The sequence below is a fragment of the Panulirus ornatus genome, chromosome 29 (assembly GCF_036320965.1).
Source record: "Panulirus ornatus isolate Po-2019 chromosome 29, ASM3632096v1, whole genome shotgun sequence".
Taxonomy (NCBI): Eukaryota; Metazoa; Arthropoda; class Malacostraca; order Decapoda; family Palinuridae; genus Panulirus; species Panulirus ornatus.
In genome coordinates, this window is record NC_092252.1 from 3,433,030 (window position 1) to 3,450,638 (window position 17,609).

The 17,609-nt window shown below is 36.1% G+C and overlaps 1 protein-coding gene across 5 annotated transcripts in view; it reads right to left on the reverse strand.

Moving 5' to 3' along the window:
* Positions 1-1,486: 1,486 nt before the first annotated feature.
* Positions 1,487-17,609, reverse strand: part of LOC139758016 (transcription initiation factor TFIID subunit 4-like) — a 57,465-nt gene continuing 41,342 nt past the window's right edge. For 4 of the 5 annotated variants that reach the window (XM_071679013.1, XM_071679012.1, XM_071679016.1 and 1 more), the window contains 6 exons: positions 16,967-17,157; positions 15,811-15,941; positions 10,911-11,093; positions 8,981-9,094; positions 6,605-6,640; positions 1,487-6,486 (listed from right to left, as the gene is read on the reverse strand). In XM_071679013.1, the coding sequence (XP_071535114.1) occupies positions 6,373-6,486; positions 6,605-6,640; positions 8,981-9,094; positions 10,911-11,093; positions 15,811-15,941; positions 16,967-17,157 (769 nt within the window). In that variant the 3' untranslated portion in view covers positions 1,487-6,372. The remainder of the gene's footprint in view (positions 6,487-6,604; positions 6,641-8,980; positions 9,095-10,910; positions 11,094-15,810; positions 15,942-16,966; positions 17,158-17,609) is intronic. The other variant, XM_071679014.1, reaches the window with a different exon arrangement.

Genomic DNA, 17,609 nt, shown 5'->3' on the forward strand with positions numbered 1-17,609 from the left:
GCTGAGAGTAATAGTAAATAAAAGCAAGGTAATTAGCGTAGGGTAAGTTTTCTACATAGCTCTGTATTCTTAGTGATTTTTCTTACCTTTACAACAAACACAAATTCAACTGGGGAAAACTTTTCTGTACCACGTCACTGATCCAGGCAGGTCAAGTGAAGATCACTCTTCTTTCTTGTAAAAAACTAGACATCAAGATCTCTGCATTATTTAATTTCATACAAGCATTTTTCAATAGCAAGCATCCCAATGTTACCTTAGTTTAATCCCACAACTAGCTACATTAAGTGAAACATTGTACCACATGGAGGTATTCTGAGAGTTATCTATGCTGGCATATGCATGCATTTATGGCAACTGCACTAAGACGGCTAGGATTTTAATGGTCCATGATTGAGGAATTACCACTTTACTTTGCTCATGATTTTAATGAATCAATGCTTTTCATAAAGACGGAAATGCATAGGTCTTCCCTGTTTATTACAAGCACAAACACAAAGAGAGCAACCTCTTAGTGTACTAAAACCTTGGTATCCTGTGCTGTGGAACTGTACGATATATGAAGTGTACATATTGGCAGATGTGTTTGAGATGGTTCATCTAACACCACCAACTCTTAAAGTGTACGAAATCTAAAGATATAGGCAGACAGATAGCAGGGAAAAAATATGAGTAAAGTTTATAATTTGACTTATCATTTCAAATGTAGAGGAATGGAATGACTCAGCACTTTCCTTGTTCAAGTACAGATAACCCTTGCCTAACACAGTTTTAAGTTTATACACCTCAAGTAATGCATACCAGTGCACAAACCATGGCATCAAGTTTTTGAGTATTCAATGTTTTTCATTGCACCACCAAAGATTTATCCATGTATTGTGCACTTGTCGTCATTTGGCTGTGGCTCATGGTGGCCCAATCCAGCTAGCGCCACCATTTCTAAGCAGGGGCATGAGTGTCATAACCAGGTGGTATAATAGGGTGAACGTCAAGGTGACCTTTGTGCATCATACCTGGCTGGCTGCTCTATAGTAGAGGTGTAACATCAGTGGTGATATACTTTCATTATATTATCATCTAGTTTGGTACATCATTCTTTCTACTTTCATTGAATAAGCAAATTGTTTTTGAAGTATATTTATTTGTAACCCTAAAGTGTTCATTATAGGACAAAGTATTTCAAGGGTCACTCTCTAACCCTCCCATTTCCCTTATACTCTGTACTTTATCAACCATGGGGTCTTCCAAAAATACCCCAGTGGTTGGCAAGCCTTCTGCACATGTCATGCAAGGCTTATTGTTTCTGCCATGAAGCAATTAACATGGGGTTAGGTTTGAAATATGCTTTACAACTATGGCATTTATATCATGGTACTTTTTAAAGTTCATTCTGCTCAATTTCATTTCAAACACCATTTTATTATGATCTGGGCACTTTAATAACTACTTCAAACAAGATAACCATGAAGGTAAATAAAAGTTTGAATTAAAAAAATTTGTTTTATTGGGAACCACAAGTCCCCCAGTAGGCCACTAAAGCAAATACAATAAAAAATCTTTATAAACATTTGTTTCTTGCAGACACTGAATCCTTTTCCAGTAACTCTGAAGTGGTTGGCACAGAAGAGTACCGTCCTCAAGCATCGCATGCTCTCCAGTAAACACCCGATATAATCTTTGAACTTGGAAGAGGGTGATTACAAATAAATTTATGTTTTGTAGATACAAAATGCAGATAGTTGGGTTACCAATAGACATAAAAAATATCTACAGTGAAAAAAAAGTGAAAAAGGCCAACATATATATAGAGATGAACATTCTCTAGAGGTTTAATATGATATAAATTTAATATTGTGTGCCAGTTTGGCAGTCAAGCTTTGGAGCACTGGATTCCAGTGCATAACAAACTTTTACTAAAGTTTCTGCAAAATTTTAAGGTTTCTAAATTTGTTGTTGGATACAGACCTGCAACTTTTGTGATCCCTTGTTAAAGCTAAACATATGATATACAGTTTCTTACTGAATGGAATGGCAAACTCTTAGTTGAGGTGATGCAAGTTTAGGGCCTTAACATGAAAATTACCAACCCTGAGTATGCTCTAGCAATTAACACCCTGCTAACTCTACCAGGCCATGGTTCCTAAATGGCATGGTGTTCCCAACTCTCATCAAAGGAGTAAGTCTGATATAAGACAAATATCTGGATTTTAACGTTTTGTTAATGCAAACCATGATATGGGCAAAACTATCTTCATTGTGAAAAAATATAGTTGGTTTTGAGGAAATAAACTTGTGGTAGCCCACAGCACAGTTGTTATTTTGTATTATGTACTTTGCTTAAAGTACTTGGAAGTACATCCCATAATATATGCATGCATACAGAGAAACAAAGCATAGATAAGGATTCAAAATGTGTTGAGCATTTTCTACTAGTCTCTAATAAAAGAATTATAAGTTGTGGTCAATATGTGTATATTTGGACTAACCTGAGAAATGCAATGATGTGATGGATTTCATAAGAGATATATGTTGTCTTGATGTCTGATCTTATTCTGTATTACTAAATGGTGTCATTACAAACCAATGGTTATAAAAAATGGAAGTTTGGATTCCTCTGAAAAAATCAATTACTACTTTATGTAATACAGTCATGCAAAACACAATGATCTGATTATGATTTTTATTAAACAGAGTGATAAATAATTCATATAAAAATATCAACCTGCAATGGTCTAAACTGTTACAGTATATGGATTACAAAATCTACAAAATCTGCATGGTGCCCTTAAAGTGCAATTCAAACTTTGTGTCTTTCTCAAAATAAAAGATGTCCAACCTAACAAAAACAGGTGCTATGCCAATGGCAACTGGTGTTTAGTTAAGGTTTAATAATGCCCAAATGGCTGAGTCAAACACAGAAAATGAGCATCGATAAACCACTAATTTCATTTTCAAACTTCTAAATGTGCCACACCTCATTCTGAAAAAATCATGAAAATGGATATGAACCATCATCTTAACAAATGAGATTTAATTATGACATGGGTGTGATTATCATTAGTGACCCGAAGAGTACAGCTGAAAATTGAGTGAAGTACTTTTATGTTGCAAAATCAGTCATTTTAACACTGATATAAAACAGCATAAATACAAAAATAAGAATAAATACTTCATGAAAGTCTAATTAAATAAAACCTATTAAAATCATATAATTTCTTAACTAAGTTATTTTACTACCTATACAAACTGTACTGCATTTGGTCTTAAATCACCTGCATTTACACAGACAATAGCCTTCCTAAGACTACACTCATGTCATCAAGAAGTCAAATATGAATACTATAAACACCCAAATTTTAAGCACAAACTGGATTAGAATGATAATAAAAGAATGAGTATTGGGATATAATCTGGTGACCCATACATTAACAAAAACTATATCATCAGAATCAGGTTGACATATTTTCAGAAGATAGTGTTTTTCCTGAAGATTCTTTTCCTTATTTTGAATCTGATATGTGCAAAATATCATATGTTAAAACCAAGGAATAAACTGACCAAGCTATTCGGAGGCCTATAAAGAACCCTGAAGGTGATACAAAATAGCCACCTGATGCATACAACCCATTCTTCTATTTTTCCTCCTAAACCATTGCAGTGAACTTATAAAACTTGGGCAAGGAATGAATTTTAAATTATTGATGCTCACCAATACTGACTAGTCTGCCAAAGCACTTCATATACCATACATTCCAAAAACTTTCAACAACAGAACTTCCAGTTTATAGAACTGTAATTATAAGCAGAGAAAACAATTCATAACAATTTCAAGAATTCATTTTAATGTATCCAAAAGAAAGTACTGAAAGCAGTTACACAGAAATTTTCATTTGTAAACAAATTAAGATCAATTAAATTTTAAGCAAGGAAAAGTTCCATATAATGCTGGAAGGGCTCTGGGCATGATGCCTATACCCAAATCAAATACAGAATGATGTACTTGTTGGTATATTCATTCACTACACAACAGACTTAATAACATTTGGGTATGCACCTTCATCAAATTTAATGAATATTATGTGAGCAGAATAAGTTAGTCCAACAATGGAACCACTGGAGGAGAACTACAAGTTCTATGAGCCCAAGAAGCCTAGTTATGGGGTTAACTTGAGGCAGGTGAGTGGTGGTGACTAAAAGGCATTGCCACTTGACTGACACTAATAACCAGTGTCACTCAAGTTGCAACCACAAGCTTAAGTCATCAAAATGACACCAACATATACGAGCTAGTGAAAGAAAAACGTGGAAGCCTAGTCTTGTCCACTTAACCATGTGGAACTTAACCATGTGGACATTAATGAAACTGGAATGAATAATCTTAAAACTCATGCCTGTATCGAGATGTTTGGGTAATCCTCTAACTTAAACATGAAACCCTTTTACATACCTCCCTATCCAGTTCTCTAGCATACAATTTTGGGTTATTTATGAATAAATCTTAAAACTTTTGCTTTACTCTATACACACATCACTACTCTACTGAAGAGGGGAGACAGAGAGAGAGAGAGAGAGAAAGAGTGACAAAGGTAAAGAGAGGAAGATAGAGTAATTCCTTTGGATACATATTCCATTCTATTCCAGGACGGCACACTCTGACCCCAGACAACTCATTCTCTGGTGCAAAAAGCTGAACAGCTGTGCCAACTCACAAATATCTGAAAACTGAGAACAATAATATTGTGACATACAAACCATGAAAATTTAGCAAATACATATAATCATTAAAGACAAAAGGCTGATAAATTACTAGATAACTTCCATACTTAGGATAGCTTGGTCCTCACTGTATAAATCAGTAAATTATCAAGCATTCAGCCAGTGAAGTTCAATATCATGAAAACAATTTATGGTTTGTAACTCATCTTCAAAATACCTGTGAGTTTTTACAACTCCCAACTCCTTGATAGGAGCAAGCTTCAAGTGGGTTTCCTTGCATATTTATAACCAATTCTTTTGTCTATGCATCATACTCAGCTAATGAAAATATATTTTTGTCGATACTTGAAAAAGTATTGGAACTAACAGTTTTATCAAAAATAAAATCTATGCATAAGAAAAATTTCATGGAAAATGCAAACCAATACTGGTTTCTAAAAGAAGATGCTTAAGCGCAAATATAAATTCACAAGTTACCAATGAGCTTGAACTACCGTGTCTACTTTTCAATGGGCTTCAATATCATATTGTCTAAGATAATTCCCTCTCCCCCTAAAATTTGCATATGCAGTAATCCCACCATGAAGCATGCTTTATACAGACAACTTTGGCAACACTCACTCCTTGGGGTAAAGACTCAGCATCAGTCTTAGGGATTCATAAATAAGGTTTAAGGCCAACAAACAAGAACACAAAACTTTTCTTAAAGCAACCCTCATCGCAGAAGCAAACTGCAAAATTCAAGCTTATGTCTTTGGCAACTTTGCTTTACCCTGGAAGACCCATACACTGACATGTGCCATCAATGTACTATCTAGGGATACCTAGGGTGTTATACTTCTCTTGAATGAAGGCGTTTAATTTGAAAAAGAGATGCATTCTTGGTTTTTGGTCTCCACTATTTTGTGTACATTAAAGACAAACCATATATCTGTGGTATTTTACAAGAACAATACAATAACAGAAAAAGGCCTCAATTCTTATAAACTGTACAGTATCTACAGAGGCTGTGTATCAAAGTTTTCATTTATTTTCCTTATTAACATTTTAACGATGTGTATCAGATAAAAATATTTGAAGATTTTCCTATCCAAGAAATATTTATACAGTTCATGCACAAAATAGGGTTGATAATATATATTTTGGGAATAAAAGAAAGGTTCGGTTGTACCTTCACTGGTGTGTAAGCCACTATATGCAAGTCCACTTATACTGGGCTGAAGCAGTGGAGGGCTGGTGGCTGCAAGTCACAGTGGCAACAACACTTTAGAGCTACTGTCTAACTCCAACCTCACTGGTGTTGCCAAGTATGTGCTCGGGATGTGCACATCAGTCCATGTATCAATCACTGCCGCACACACACAGTGAGGCTCCAGCCCTATCACAGTCCCTGTGGAGCAACCATGCCACAGGCATGAAAATAATTAAGACACTTGCAATGCTGCATGAGAGAATCACAGATCTTCTGCCTTAGTGGTACTACCACCTTAGATGCACTGGAACTACATGGATGTCTTCCATACTCCACCACTCCCACAATGGCAGTGTCAACATGCCTCACCAGGCTAGTGGTGGTGTGGGTGGAGCAGCAATCATGGTAGGCACAGCAGGCAGGGCAAAGGAGAGGCAGTTTCACCTGGCACTCACCCACACTGGCTATTTGAGGTAAGAACGGTACAGAAGCGGTGATTTGTTGAGCTCCTTCTCTTGCTCCATCAAAAACATTAGATCTCGCATGTTAACCCGTTTAATACGTGGTCGTAGAGGCATCTATCAATAAGAAGAAAAAACAATAACAATCATATGTAAAAATCAAAAGAAAAAATAAAGTATTTTATTCATATGTAAGCAATATAAAAATATTGAAATATAAATCTAGGATGCTTACCGATTTTTGGGTAAATGTTCCACTAAAAGTTGCACCCTAAAAAGGACAGTAAGATATGGTTATTAGAAAGCATCAGAGATAAAAGAACAAAAATATATATTCCTATGTATGTAAAATAAGTGTCTGTCACTATTATTCTACAACAAACAGAAGATTAATGGACAATATTTTTCATCCCCTAACCCCCGCCCCCAAAAAATGCATTTTTATTCAAAGCTAACTTTGTAATTCTTATAAAACTAACCCTATCTAGAAATAAAAAGAATTTCCTTTCAGAATATGTCTACTTAACACATCATTAAAAAAATGTACTACAATTTCCTCTATGTTGCTGTGGGAGGGTGTTGAATGGATGGGAGAGGGCATGAGTTGGTGTCTTTTTTTTTTAAAGCTGAGATAGCATGGGAAACTGAAAGGCATAATTAAGTGAGTAAATGGCCTCATTTGTAGGCTGGCCCTCAGCTGCTGTCATGTATACTGTACCAAAAATCAAATCTACCATCCACATGCAACCTCCACAGAATACTCCCAAGGTTTATCTTAACTGCCTCATATAGAGTGATTCAGCCCACATCCCAAGTATTCTACACTTATCCAACTTATTCTATTCTATGCATGCCTTTTGCCTTCCTAAAAGTCCTAACCCTGATAGCCTAAAACCTTATTTACTTCACCTTTCCCCTTGATACCATCATTTCTGACAGATTCTAAACAAAACTCACAACCATACAAAACTGGTGGGACTACTATACCATCAAACATACCCATCTTTATCCTGAAAGAAGGTGACCTTTCCTTCCACACACTCCTCAATGCACCCAGGGCCTTGCCTTTGACCCCATCCCACCCTTTAATTCACTTCAGCTCCAACACTTCCATAAGCTGACATGTCCACCCTCTGCTAACTAAATAGTCAATAATGGACCTAACTCCATCCTTTCCTGCCTCCCCAAAGAATCATTAATATCTATACTTTCATACCTGTGGTGAATATCAGTATTATAAGATGTATGAATCTGTAAAAGATTGTAAATTGAAAGAGGGAAGAGTTACACAATATGTAAAGGATGAATAATAGGATATACATGTCAGAAGTGGAAGGAACAAGAAAAAAGGGGCACCAAGGAGGTAGAAGGAGGGAGTAAAAATGCTCTTGAAGGCTTGGGACCTGAACATGTACGAGGATGCGAGGCATGCAAGGGATACAGTAATTTGGAACAATGTGGTTTACAGGGGATGACATACAGTCATTGGGCTTAACCAGGGTATGTGAAGGAGTTGGGGAAAATCAAGCAGAGGTGTGTATGGCATGGTTATGTGGATAGGGGGCTCTGGTTTATGGGCATTATACATGACAGTTAGAGTGTGGATGTAAGCAAATGTAGCCATTTCTTCATGTGTTCCTTGCACTTTCTTACACTAATGCGGGATACGGCAAACGTGTGTGTGTGTGTTCGAGATCGAGATCGAGAGAGAGAGAGAGAGAAATAAAAGAAGCCAGCTGTGAAAGCCCTTACTGGTGGGACAACCAAATGGAAGAGAAAGTGGCACTAACTCCACCACTGCCTGCCTTTCATTTGTTATCATTAATATTGATTTTTTCATGTCTCTGGTGAACAATTATGATACAGGATGTTCTGAACAAATAATGAATACAAAATTAAAGAGAAGAGCTCTAAATAGCATCCAATCAATATAAATGTGGTAGATTCCAAGTCAGTGAGAAAACATGTGATACTTAAGTTCATTCAAAGTGCAGATCAGAAGTTTCCAGAATTCTTTTTTAATATTCTATCAGAAGTTTCCAGAATTCTTTTTTAATATTCTAATTCTTTTCTTACATGTTTGTACAAAAATAATCTTTTTTTAACACTATATCAATACACACAACAATACAAATAAAAATAGTTTGTAGTGCCACCATAAGTGGGAAGGCGGGCCACCTACCCTGCAACTACCAGTTACATGTTTGTTGCTTTCCTTGGTCAACAAGAGTGCATTCACTGGAATTAGTTGAGCTTAAAGTAGATTATAATCATAATTGACAAGTGTAAGAGTTGTTAGCATTTTGGCTACCTTTATTTATTACAAATACACAAAATTTCTTTTAATCATGGGCTAAACAAGCCTGTGGGCTGCACTGGGTACCTAACCATGATTCATATGTGTCTATAAGATACTGAGTTCCAAATGAATGACCTATGAAAAAAAATTTGGGACGTAATCTGTCAGTAAGTTGGAGATTGTGTGTAAAAGACTGTTTGCACAAGGACAGACTTAGGTATGGGGAGTAAATTCTGCTGGTGCACCTATGCTTTACTTAAAGGGAAATGTACTCCTGATATGAATGGGAAGATAAGGAAAGAAACTACTCACATCATCAACCACAGAAAGATCAAGTTTAGGCTTCTTCTTGGGCCCTTGTAACGCATTTAGGGCAGTGCGATTGGCATCTCTTTGCCGCATCTCTTCCATCTCAACACGCTGCATCTGTAATTGAAAGTGTTTCATGATTATATACCAGCAGTAAATTAAATTTTTATGTAACTGCAACAAATCAATATTCAGTGGGTAAGAAATTTACAGAGACAGTGAAGCAAAAACATCAATGAAACTTGCCTAAATATAAAGGTAAAAGCTGATCTTACTTTGAGTGGAATGCTGGCATCTGCTTATATAAAACTGCATGAGATTCACACACTGAATATAGATACTGAGCAGGTTATCTCAGTTCACTTCATCACTACACTTTCTTCTCTCACACTATATAGTTTTGCAAAATCTATACTATCTGTTTCCTTTCAAACACCATTACTTTACTTTTACTAGCACTGACCTTCCATCGCCTATGCTTACACACGTCATAAAACACACTTACAACCATCTACAAATCCCTTTTCATTCTCAGCAAAAAACATAGTAACATCCACAAACAGGCTTGTCACCAGCTACCTATATCACCACCACACTCCAGCTCTGCATCTCCTTTTCCAAATTATGCTTTCACCTCTCTTATCACTCCATCCATATATATGTTTAAAAGCGAAGGTGACATCATGCAGCCCTTCCGCACAACAACCACTCTTACACTCTTAAACATGCATTTGCTCCTCTATAGATGGCTTTCACACCATCCAACAGTTGTCCCCCTACCCCATATAACCTAAACACATTCCATAAAGTATTCCATTTGACTATCATATGCTTTCTCTAGATTCATAAAAGTTGCATGCAGCTTCTTATCCTTAACTATATACTTTCCCAAAGTAATTTTCACCACAAAAATCTAATCCACACATCCCCCACTTCTCTTTTCTTCTCACCTACTCTACATTCAGTCTCTATTGTCACACTATCAATCAACACCCTTGCACACTCTTCTCCTGGTATATTCAACAAACTTATTCCCTTATAATTCCTACATACATCCTCAGCACCTTTTCATTGCCTATTACAAATAAACTTGAAGGATGTTCCATGGAACACTTGATGCATGCAATGTAGCATAATTATTGGGAGTGAAAGAAGAATGAGTGTAAATATTGTAGGGTAAATATAAAAAACATTTGTATGAAGTTCCACAGTGAAATGGAACCAAACCCAAACAAAATCCAAACTAAAGTTATTGGAGTTATGCCGTTCAGTTCTTTTGATCCTGAGAAACATCTGTATAGTTTCAAAATTACTTTATTCAAACTTCAAACTTCATGTTATGACCATGATTAATTTGAAGATTAAAATGCAACTCTCAGAGGAATGAGATACAGACAAATATGGAAGACAAAACTGGTTATAGTACTTCTTAAGTATCTTGGAAGACAAAACTGGGTATAGTACTTCTTAAGTATCTGTCATGCTACACAGGTGACAAGAAAAGGAGGATGACAGGTCTTTCTGCCTTCTTTCAGTGGTCATGAAAATTAATGGAATAAAGTTGACAACCTTCTGGGCCCAACTCATTTACCTTTAATGTGGAATGATAATCAAAGTTAAGTATAATATACCCAAGAAATCCCTTACTGACTATTCTATAAAGCAAAACCCTGTTTACGGCATTCAATAAATATTTCTGATGTAATGCAAAACTGTCCTTTCCAAACCTCATTCTTTATGATTTCCATATTCTTTCCAATTAAATGGCAGAATGAGAAAACTGAAAATTCATTCATAACTGCAGACTCCCATTCCTAAAATCTAACATAACTGTATCACCTGCATATTGATATTAATCCAAATTATTACAAGTAAGCTTCTGACATATTCTTTCATTTGCAAAACTGCATTAGAAATATGTACTGCTTCTTACCTCTTTTGCTTTTGCCTTTAATTTTGCCTGCTCGGGGTCTTCAGATTTACTTCTAGATTTTGCCGCTCGCATCAGCATCTCTCGCTCTTGTTCATCTTTTCGCTTCTTCTCCAACTTGTCTAACTCTTCTAGGAAACGAAGCTGACCTTTAACATCTTGTCGGACTTCATAACGGTTATCACTCTGTTGATACAAAAAAGGATATTACAATACATAAATATTCACTTTTCCCTTTTCCCTTGAAAATTGTCCTATCTTAGGGTTACCAGGATCACAGAGTGGTATATAAATGAAGAGAAAAAAAATCTGAATAATGAAAGCAAAGCACAGTATCTTATTGGATATTCTACAATAAACATATCACTAAACTTTGCTAATATCAGAAATAGGGGAAAAAGAAAGGGACTCCCAGTCTTATCTGAGATCCTACAAGCCAACTGCCACACTCACAAATAAAATGCCCAAGCCTCAAACTAGATTTTTTTTTTGTCTGTATATAACAAAGTTTAAACAACATTCTTCTTAACTTTTCCAATAATGGGTGCTTTGACTATAAAATGGTAGGCCAAACAACTCTGAGAAAGTACTGTGTCCACCATTCTCAAATAGCTGATTGCTGTAGATGAGTCAGTAACAGCCTAGGAATCAAGTGAAACAAATATTATTCCCATATTCAAAATGACTAAGTTCTTGTCACACTTGGCACAAAATAGCAAAGGCCATGACAAAAAGTCAGAATGAATTATGAAATGCAAAGATGTGATGAAAACACACTGCTTGTTTAATGACGCACTCCACATGTTTACTTTATGACCCATAAATGACACTTTAACAAATTCATTCTCAACGTGTAGAAATTAAGAAATAATACATCAAAGGATGAGGTAAATTATAAAGCTCATGGCATCAGTAACTGTCAGGATCTCAAGTCACAATCACAATCTTTTTGACTGTTAGAAAATTCTTGACAACTATAATGACACTCTTCTCACAAATGTTCTTCACTTTGCCCTCTCATTTTATACCTCTTTCTTCCCATACCTTATTCACATGCCGACTCTTTGTCATCTTCTACACACCCATTCTTTATTACTCCTACAATTCCTGAGAAGTCAGCATTCATTTTTCATATTCCTTCTTTAATTCATACCTATTACATCAAAAGTTCATAATCTGCTCACTCGTCACATGAATCGTATACTATTTTTATTGCATGGATTCGAGTCAGTTTCCTATCTATCTATCTATATCTCTGATGCCTGTTCCAATTGGAACTCCTTCCAGGAAGTGGCCATGACAATAGATTCTCCATGACTAGAGAACTCCACTGCCACTTCTTAGCCTGTAGTGCCTCACCCTTTACAGGCAACTGGCAGAGGGAAACTCTAGCATAGTGTTTGCAGAGGCTCCTTCCTAATGTTTCAATTGACTTCTACCTAATACTCAAGCTTAAATGTTCCTACCTACTCCATCTATCTACTGCTCCTATCATTTTGCCAAAAGGGAGGCTAGTACACAGTACTCATTGCAGGAAAATCTAGAGTTATGATGAATGAGCTGTGTGAGTTAAGTGTTGTTAAATGTTACATATGACAAAGAGAGATAGTATGTTTGTGGAAAGAATGCCAGTAGTCTATATGTGGGTGAGTCAGAAAGAAAAAGAGAGCCACCTGCGTCAGAGGAATATAACGTGACAACCATTCAAGTGCTGGTTCAGTAAGCAGCTGTTAATAAGACTCCTATCCCAGGCAGGTAGTACTGGTAATATATCTCCCTGGTCGCTGGCTGCCTACCAACTACTACCATCCCCCATGTTAGCAACAGCAATGCAAGGTACTTGATTTCTGTATTTTTTTCTCATTTTTCAAATTCAGTATGCTAGGCTGCAGCTTACTGTTCTCCTGGGAGGTGCTCCCATCAGCTGAGGATAATTTGCAAAACAACAAGGTGGAATGTCACAAAATGTGTCTATCACAAATTTCAGTGAAGAGAAGCTTGAAAGAATAGCTCTGATTATGATAAAAACATCTATTATACCATTAAAAGTGTAGAGATGATGATTCAAATGCCTACCAGCTCAATTCATCTAGAGAAAGAATTGATTATAGTGTCTGATAATGAAGAAATGATGGGATTCCTGTACTGGCTGCAACTTCCTCTGCTATTTTGATTTCTCAAGACCCAAAAGTTAGTTTTAGCAGTGAATCTAGGAAGAAACAATTAGAATATAAGCACCATGTATGAAAAATATACAAAACAACTTGTGACTGTGTACAACAACAAATATATTGAGCAGTGATGGCCTGACTCATACAAGCCACTGCAATTCCACCATCCACACTTGTTATTCAGTTGTTTGTACTATACTTATCATCTGTTTACTGTATACTATATATCATACGAATTTCACCACTTCATATTGGTAAAGCTGGCACAGTACAAGATTTATAATCTAATGTATACAGTATTACAGAGCAATCATTTCTCACCAAATGTATGTAAAGAAAAGTGTAAGACCAAAAATAGCATCTTAAACTGATGAATCCCTTAAACATTAAAACAGTAGTATTAATTACCTTAATATAACTACTTCAAAAAAGTAAAGCTGTTATAACATTTAACATCTGGTACATGAGTTCTGCAAAGCAATTACTGATGAACAAAATGCCAAATACATGCAAAAAATGTAAAGCTAAAGTCAGAAAATGATAGATGTTGTAAAAATCTGTGATAGTAGTGCCGGTTGAATCTGGTCTACGCATTCACAATCTTTTCCTATGGGCAAAGGTTATATTACATCCCTCTCATCATGATTAAGGTCAACCTGACTGTAATCACTGCTGGTGCAAGATCATCATAGGTTTGGTAATGGATAGGAAATGTCTGGTCTGTCTTTCCTCATTGTTTCTGAGGATGCACTGAAGAAAGTCTATTCAGCCTCATTCATATCAACTGAACACTCTCTTAATTAAACTTAATATTTTGCTCATGACAGAACACAACTCAGAATTATCATAATCTTACAGTTTCAAAATAAGACTGAACTCTCAAAAAAAATTTTGTTATAATAATAACTTATAAAGAAAAATAGACTTTTCCCTTCAATGCCCAAATTTCTCATTAACAGGTCTGTTTTTCACATATTCACAAATTACAATCCAATCAAAATATCACCAGGGACAGCTACTTCCTCGGCTACAATGAAGTAATCTGCTAATTTACATAAGATAATCTGGAGTCAGGTAACTTTTGAGAAATAATCTTTTCATCATGCTACATATCTAACAGACATTCAATATAATTACCACTTCACCAAATTAGTTTACAGGTAAGGCTTGTAAACATCCTAAAACAAACATCAATATGGTTTCACTCTCTTGGGAAAATGCTTTCACTGATGTGTACTTGATATTGGCCTCATTAAATCCTCTATATTGTGTTCTCCAGGGATAAATTCATGAATACTTTCTAGGAAATCAGAACACATCAAAAAAGCCTTCTGCTGATCCTAAAATTTCTTTTTTCGAATCTACAAGCAGAATATTCCATCCAAGCATATCAAATGTATGAGTAAATTCATAACTATCAATACATTTCAGTTCATACCCTTATACATGGTTTATCACATTACTCTCAGCTTATATATGCCCTAAAATATCAAATATATATTCTTGACTTCAACAAGGTACCTAAGAAATTTTTCTGTCACCGGGCCTGGGAACTGAAAATTCCCTTATGCATCTTCCCCAGAAATAAAGTTCATGTTACTTGAAAGTGGACTGATCAGTCTGCTGTGGCTGAAATTTCTAGGATGTGTAGATTTACTTCCGCTTCTGGGTAAGAGTCTGCAGTCCACTGTGTGGTGTCCAGGTGTTCTAATTCTACAAATTTTATATCTTTCTTCAACTATCTAACCTTCTGCAATGAGGCCATGACATTCTCTCACCTGCAAGCCAAGATCCTCTATCCAGGGGATTTCAACTTCAATGTTAACCACAGGGAATGGGGGGGACTGAAGCCCTCACGTTTTCTATTCTCACCAATCTAGAGTAAATTATCATCCATCCCACTGTTATTCCTGGCAATTGTGGCCACTCTCCTAATATTCTGGAACCTTTTTCATGTCTAATCTTTTGTGCTATAGCTACTCAATCTCACCCTCAATTGGTTCATATGATGACTCTCAAAAATGTATCTATTCAAATGGCACCTCCCCCTCCAGCATTCCCCTTCTAAATGTTAATGCTGGCATCTTCACAACTCTGACTGGAATAATTTACAAAAATTCTTTTCTCACCTTCCTTGGGTAAATCACTCTCTGTTATAGGTGATGCTCCTATAACCGCCAAGCACATAGCACAAGCTACTGACGCAGGACCAACTACCAAAGTCATTCACAATCCATTTCTCAACTATAAACAGAGCCCTTAGGAGAGAAGCCTAAGAAAAGCTTATCCTTAATGAATATGTGGTCCCTGTTCTGGATCCTCCGCTTCTGAAGGTGGCATACCCAAAGCCACACAAGAGAGATCAACCAGATCAAAATATATTTGCCCAACAAAGGTGTTTGTCAAATGTCAAAGACCTCCTTGCTAATCTCATCCAACAAACGGTTCCTTAATATACAGACCAGGTGCCACTTTCCTAATGTCAATGGTTCTAGCAAACAACCCAGGATGCAAAAGCATCATCAACAATCAAAAACTGCTAAGCTCTTAAAATGTGACTTGGGCAAAAAACCCTATTAACATTTTTCCAGTTCATTTTGTAGCTGGGGTGTACATGTTAATAATTCTTAAATCAGTTGCTCCTGCTTCAAGGCAAAAGATCAAGACATTTATGCTTGAAGAGGCATCCCATGCACCATTATCATACATGCTAACGTCAATACCAAACTTACCTTAATAATATCTAATCTGTGATCTGAGATGACTGCCAACTTTTCAACTATAGTTTTTAGTCTTTCCTGTGTTGCATGGGATACCAGAGACACAACATCTTTTGGAGCATCATCCAAGCCATATTTTGAACCTGAAAATCAATAGAACCTCAGTCTGATGATGTACATATACATAAGATCTAAAAAAAAGAACAGATATACATAACAGAAAAGCTTACATATAATTCCTGCTTTAATTCTGCCTGAAAATAAAGGGATCGAAAGACTTAAAAAAGCAAAATAATCTTTAAGACTTATGCTTGGTTGTATCATAACCACTTAGATATTTAATCTGTGGAAAGAACAGAGTGTAACTAGCATTAAAGAAGGAATGCAAAGTCATTCTCATGAAGGGAATGGACCTTCATGTTGATCCAGATAATGTTGTGCCTTTACAGTATCCTTAGTACGTACATGTCTTGAGACAGGTAATTCTAAATGGGTTAAAACAACAGCAACTCACATGAAGAAGTTTGGATTACACCCAATGTATAAAGTAAGACACCAGAGAAAAACGTTAGAAGAAGAATTCCACAGCTTCACTGTTCAAGGTAAGGAGTTATCATAACTGTCAGTCCTTATGTGCTTGGTTTCAACATACACACTATGGTAAGCAGCAACCACTTGTGTGCCAAATATCCAGGTTTAAAAAGCAGGGACACCTGCAAACTTTGCCAGGGGTGAAGCCACCAAGAAAAATAGCATTATACAACAAATAAGATATGAGTAGAGTTGTAGAGGTCTATTGAAAGAGCATTACTCAACAAGCAATTAATGCTGTTTGTGCCACATGCTAACCATGCCATCATGGTAAAATCTCAATACAAATACTCGTAGGTATGTAAAATACATACACAAGGTTGGTCCTTCCTTTGCCTAATGCCAAACACTCACTTTTCCTATTATCAAATTTATTTTCTCCCTTGGCTTTTCATTTAGCCTTAGTGAATCCAACTGCATATTTACTTTTTTCTACAGGCTGAAACTATTCTTAAATCTTGTTCTCACCATATATACAGCATACAGAATACATTCCAAGCAACCCCCTAGTTATGATAAAAATCTAGGATACAGCTCAGACTGAAAACGAAAAAGGAAAAATGCTTGAAATACTCACATATTTGCCTTATTCTCTGAGTTAGCGCAGTGTTTAATAGGAAATTCTCATCTTTACACGATCGTATCTGCGTGCCAACAAACCCCGTAGAATCAAGGATTCTTTGGGATTCCTCCCCCAAATTAACTCCACCCATTGCAGCCACATCATTGATGTCATCATCTGCTGCCCCACTAGAGGAATAGGAACTGCTGAAATATATGAAGAAAAATATTGTTAATTACTGAAAGCGAGGGTTTCAATATAATGGTGATACCTAAATCTCTTCCACCATATGTTAGGTACAGATGAGCACATAATACTAAGAGAAGCAACAGAAGCTGGGGGAGGATGAGGAGTAACATGTAGATACATATACTAATTGTAATGATAAAAAACGATTTACCATATTATTAACTTTTTTCTTATATTTTGTTATAGGAACTAGTAATTAATAAGCCAATAAACTTTATAGTAATGATAATTAGAGGAGATAAAGATCCAGCTAATGTATATGATGTAATTATGTTCTTAAAGGTGATTACTTTCATTATCAGGGTGCAAACTGTCACACTAGCATTTCTTCAACAGTCTCTTCTTTTGTAAGTCAGAAATATTAATTCTCTTTAAGTTTCACTCTTTCTGTGTTTGTAAAGATGGTCTT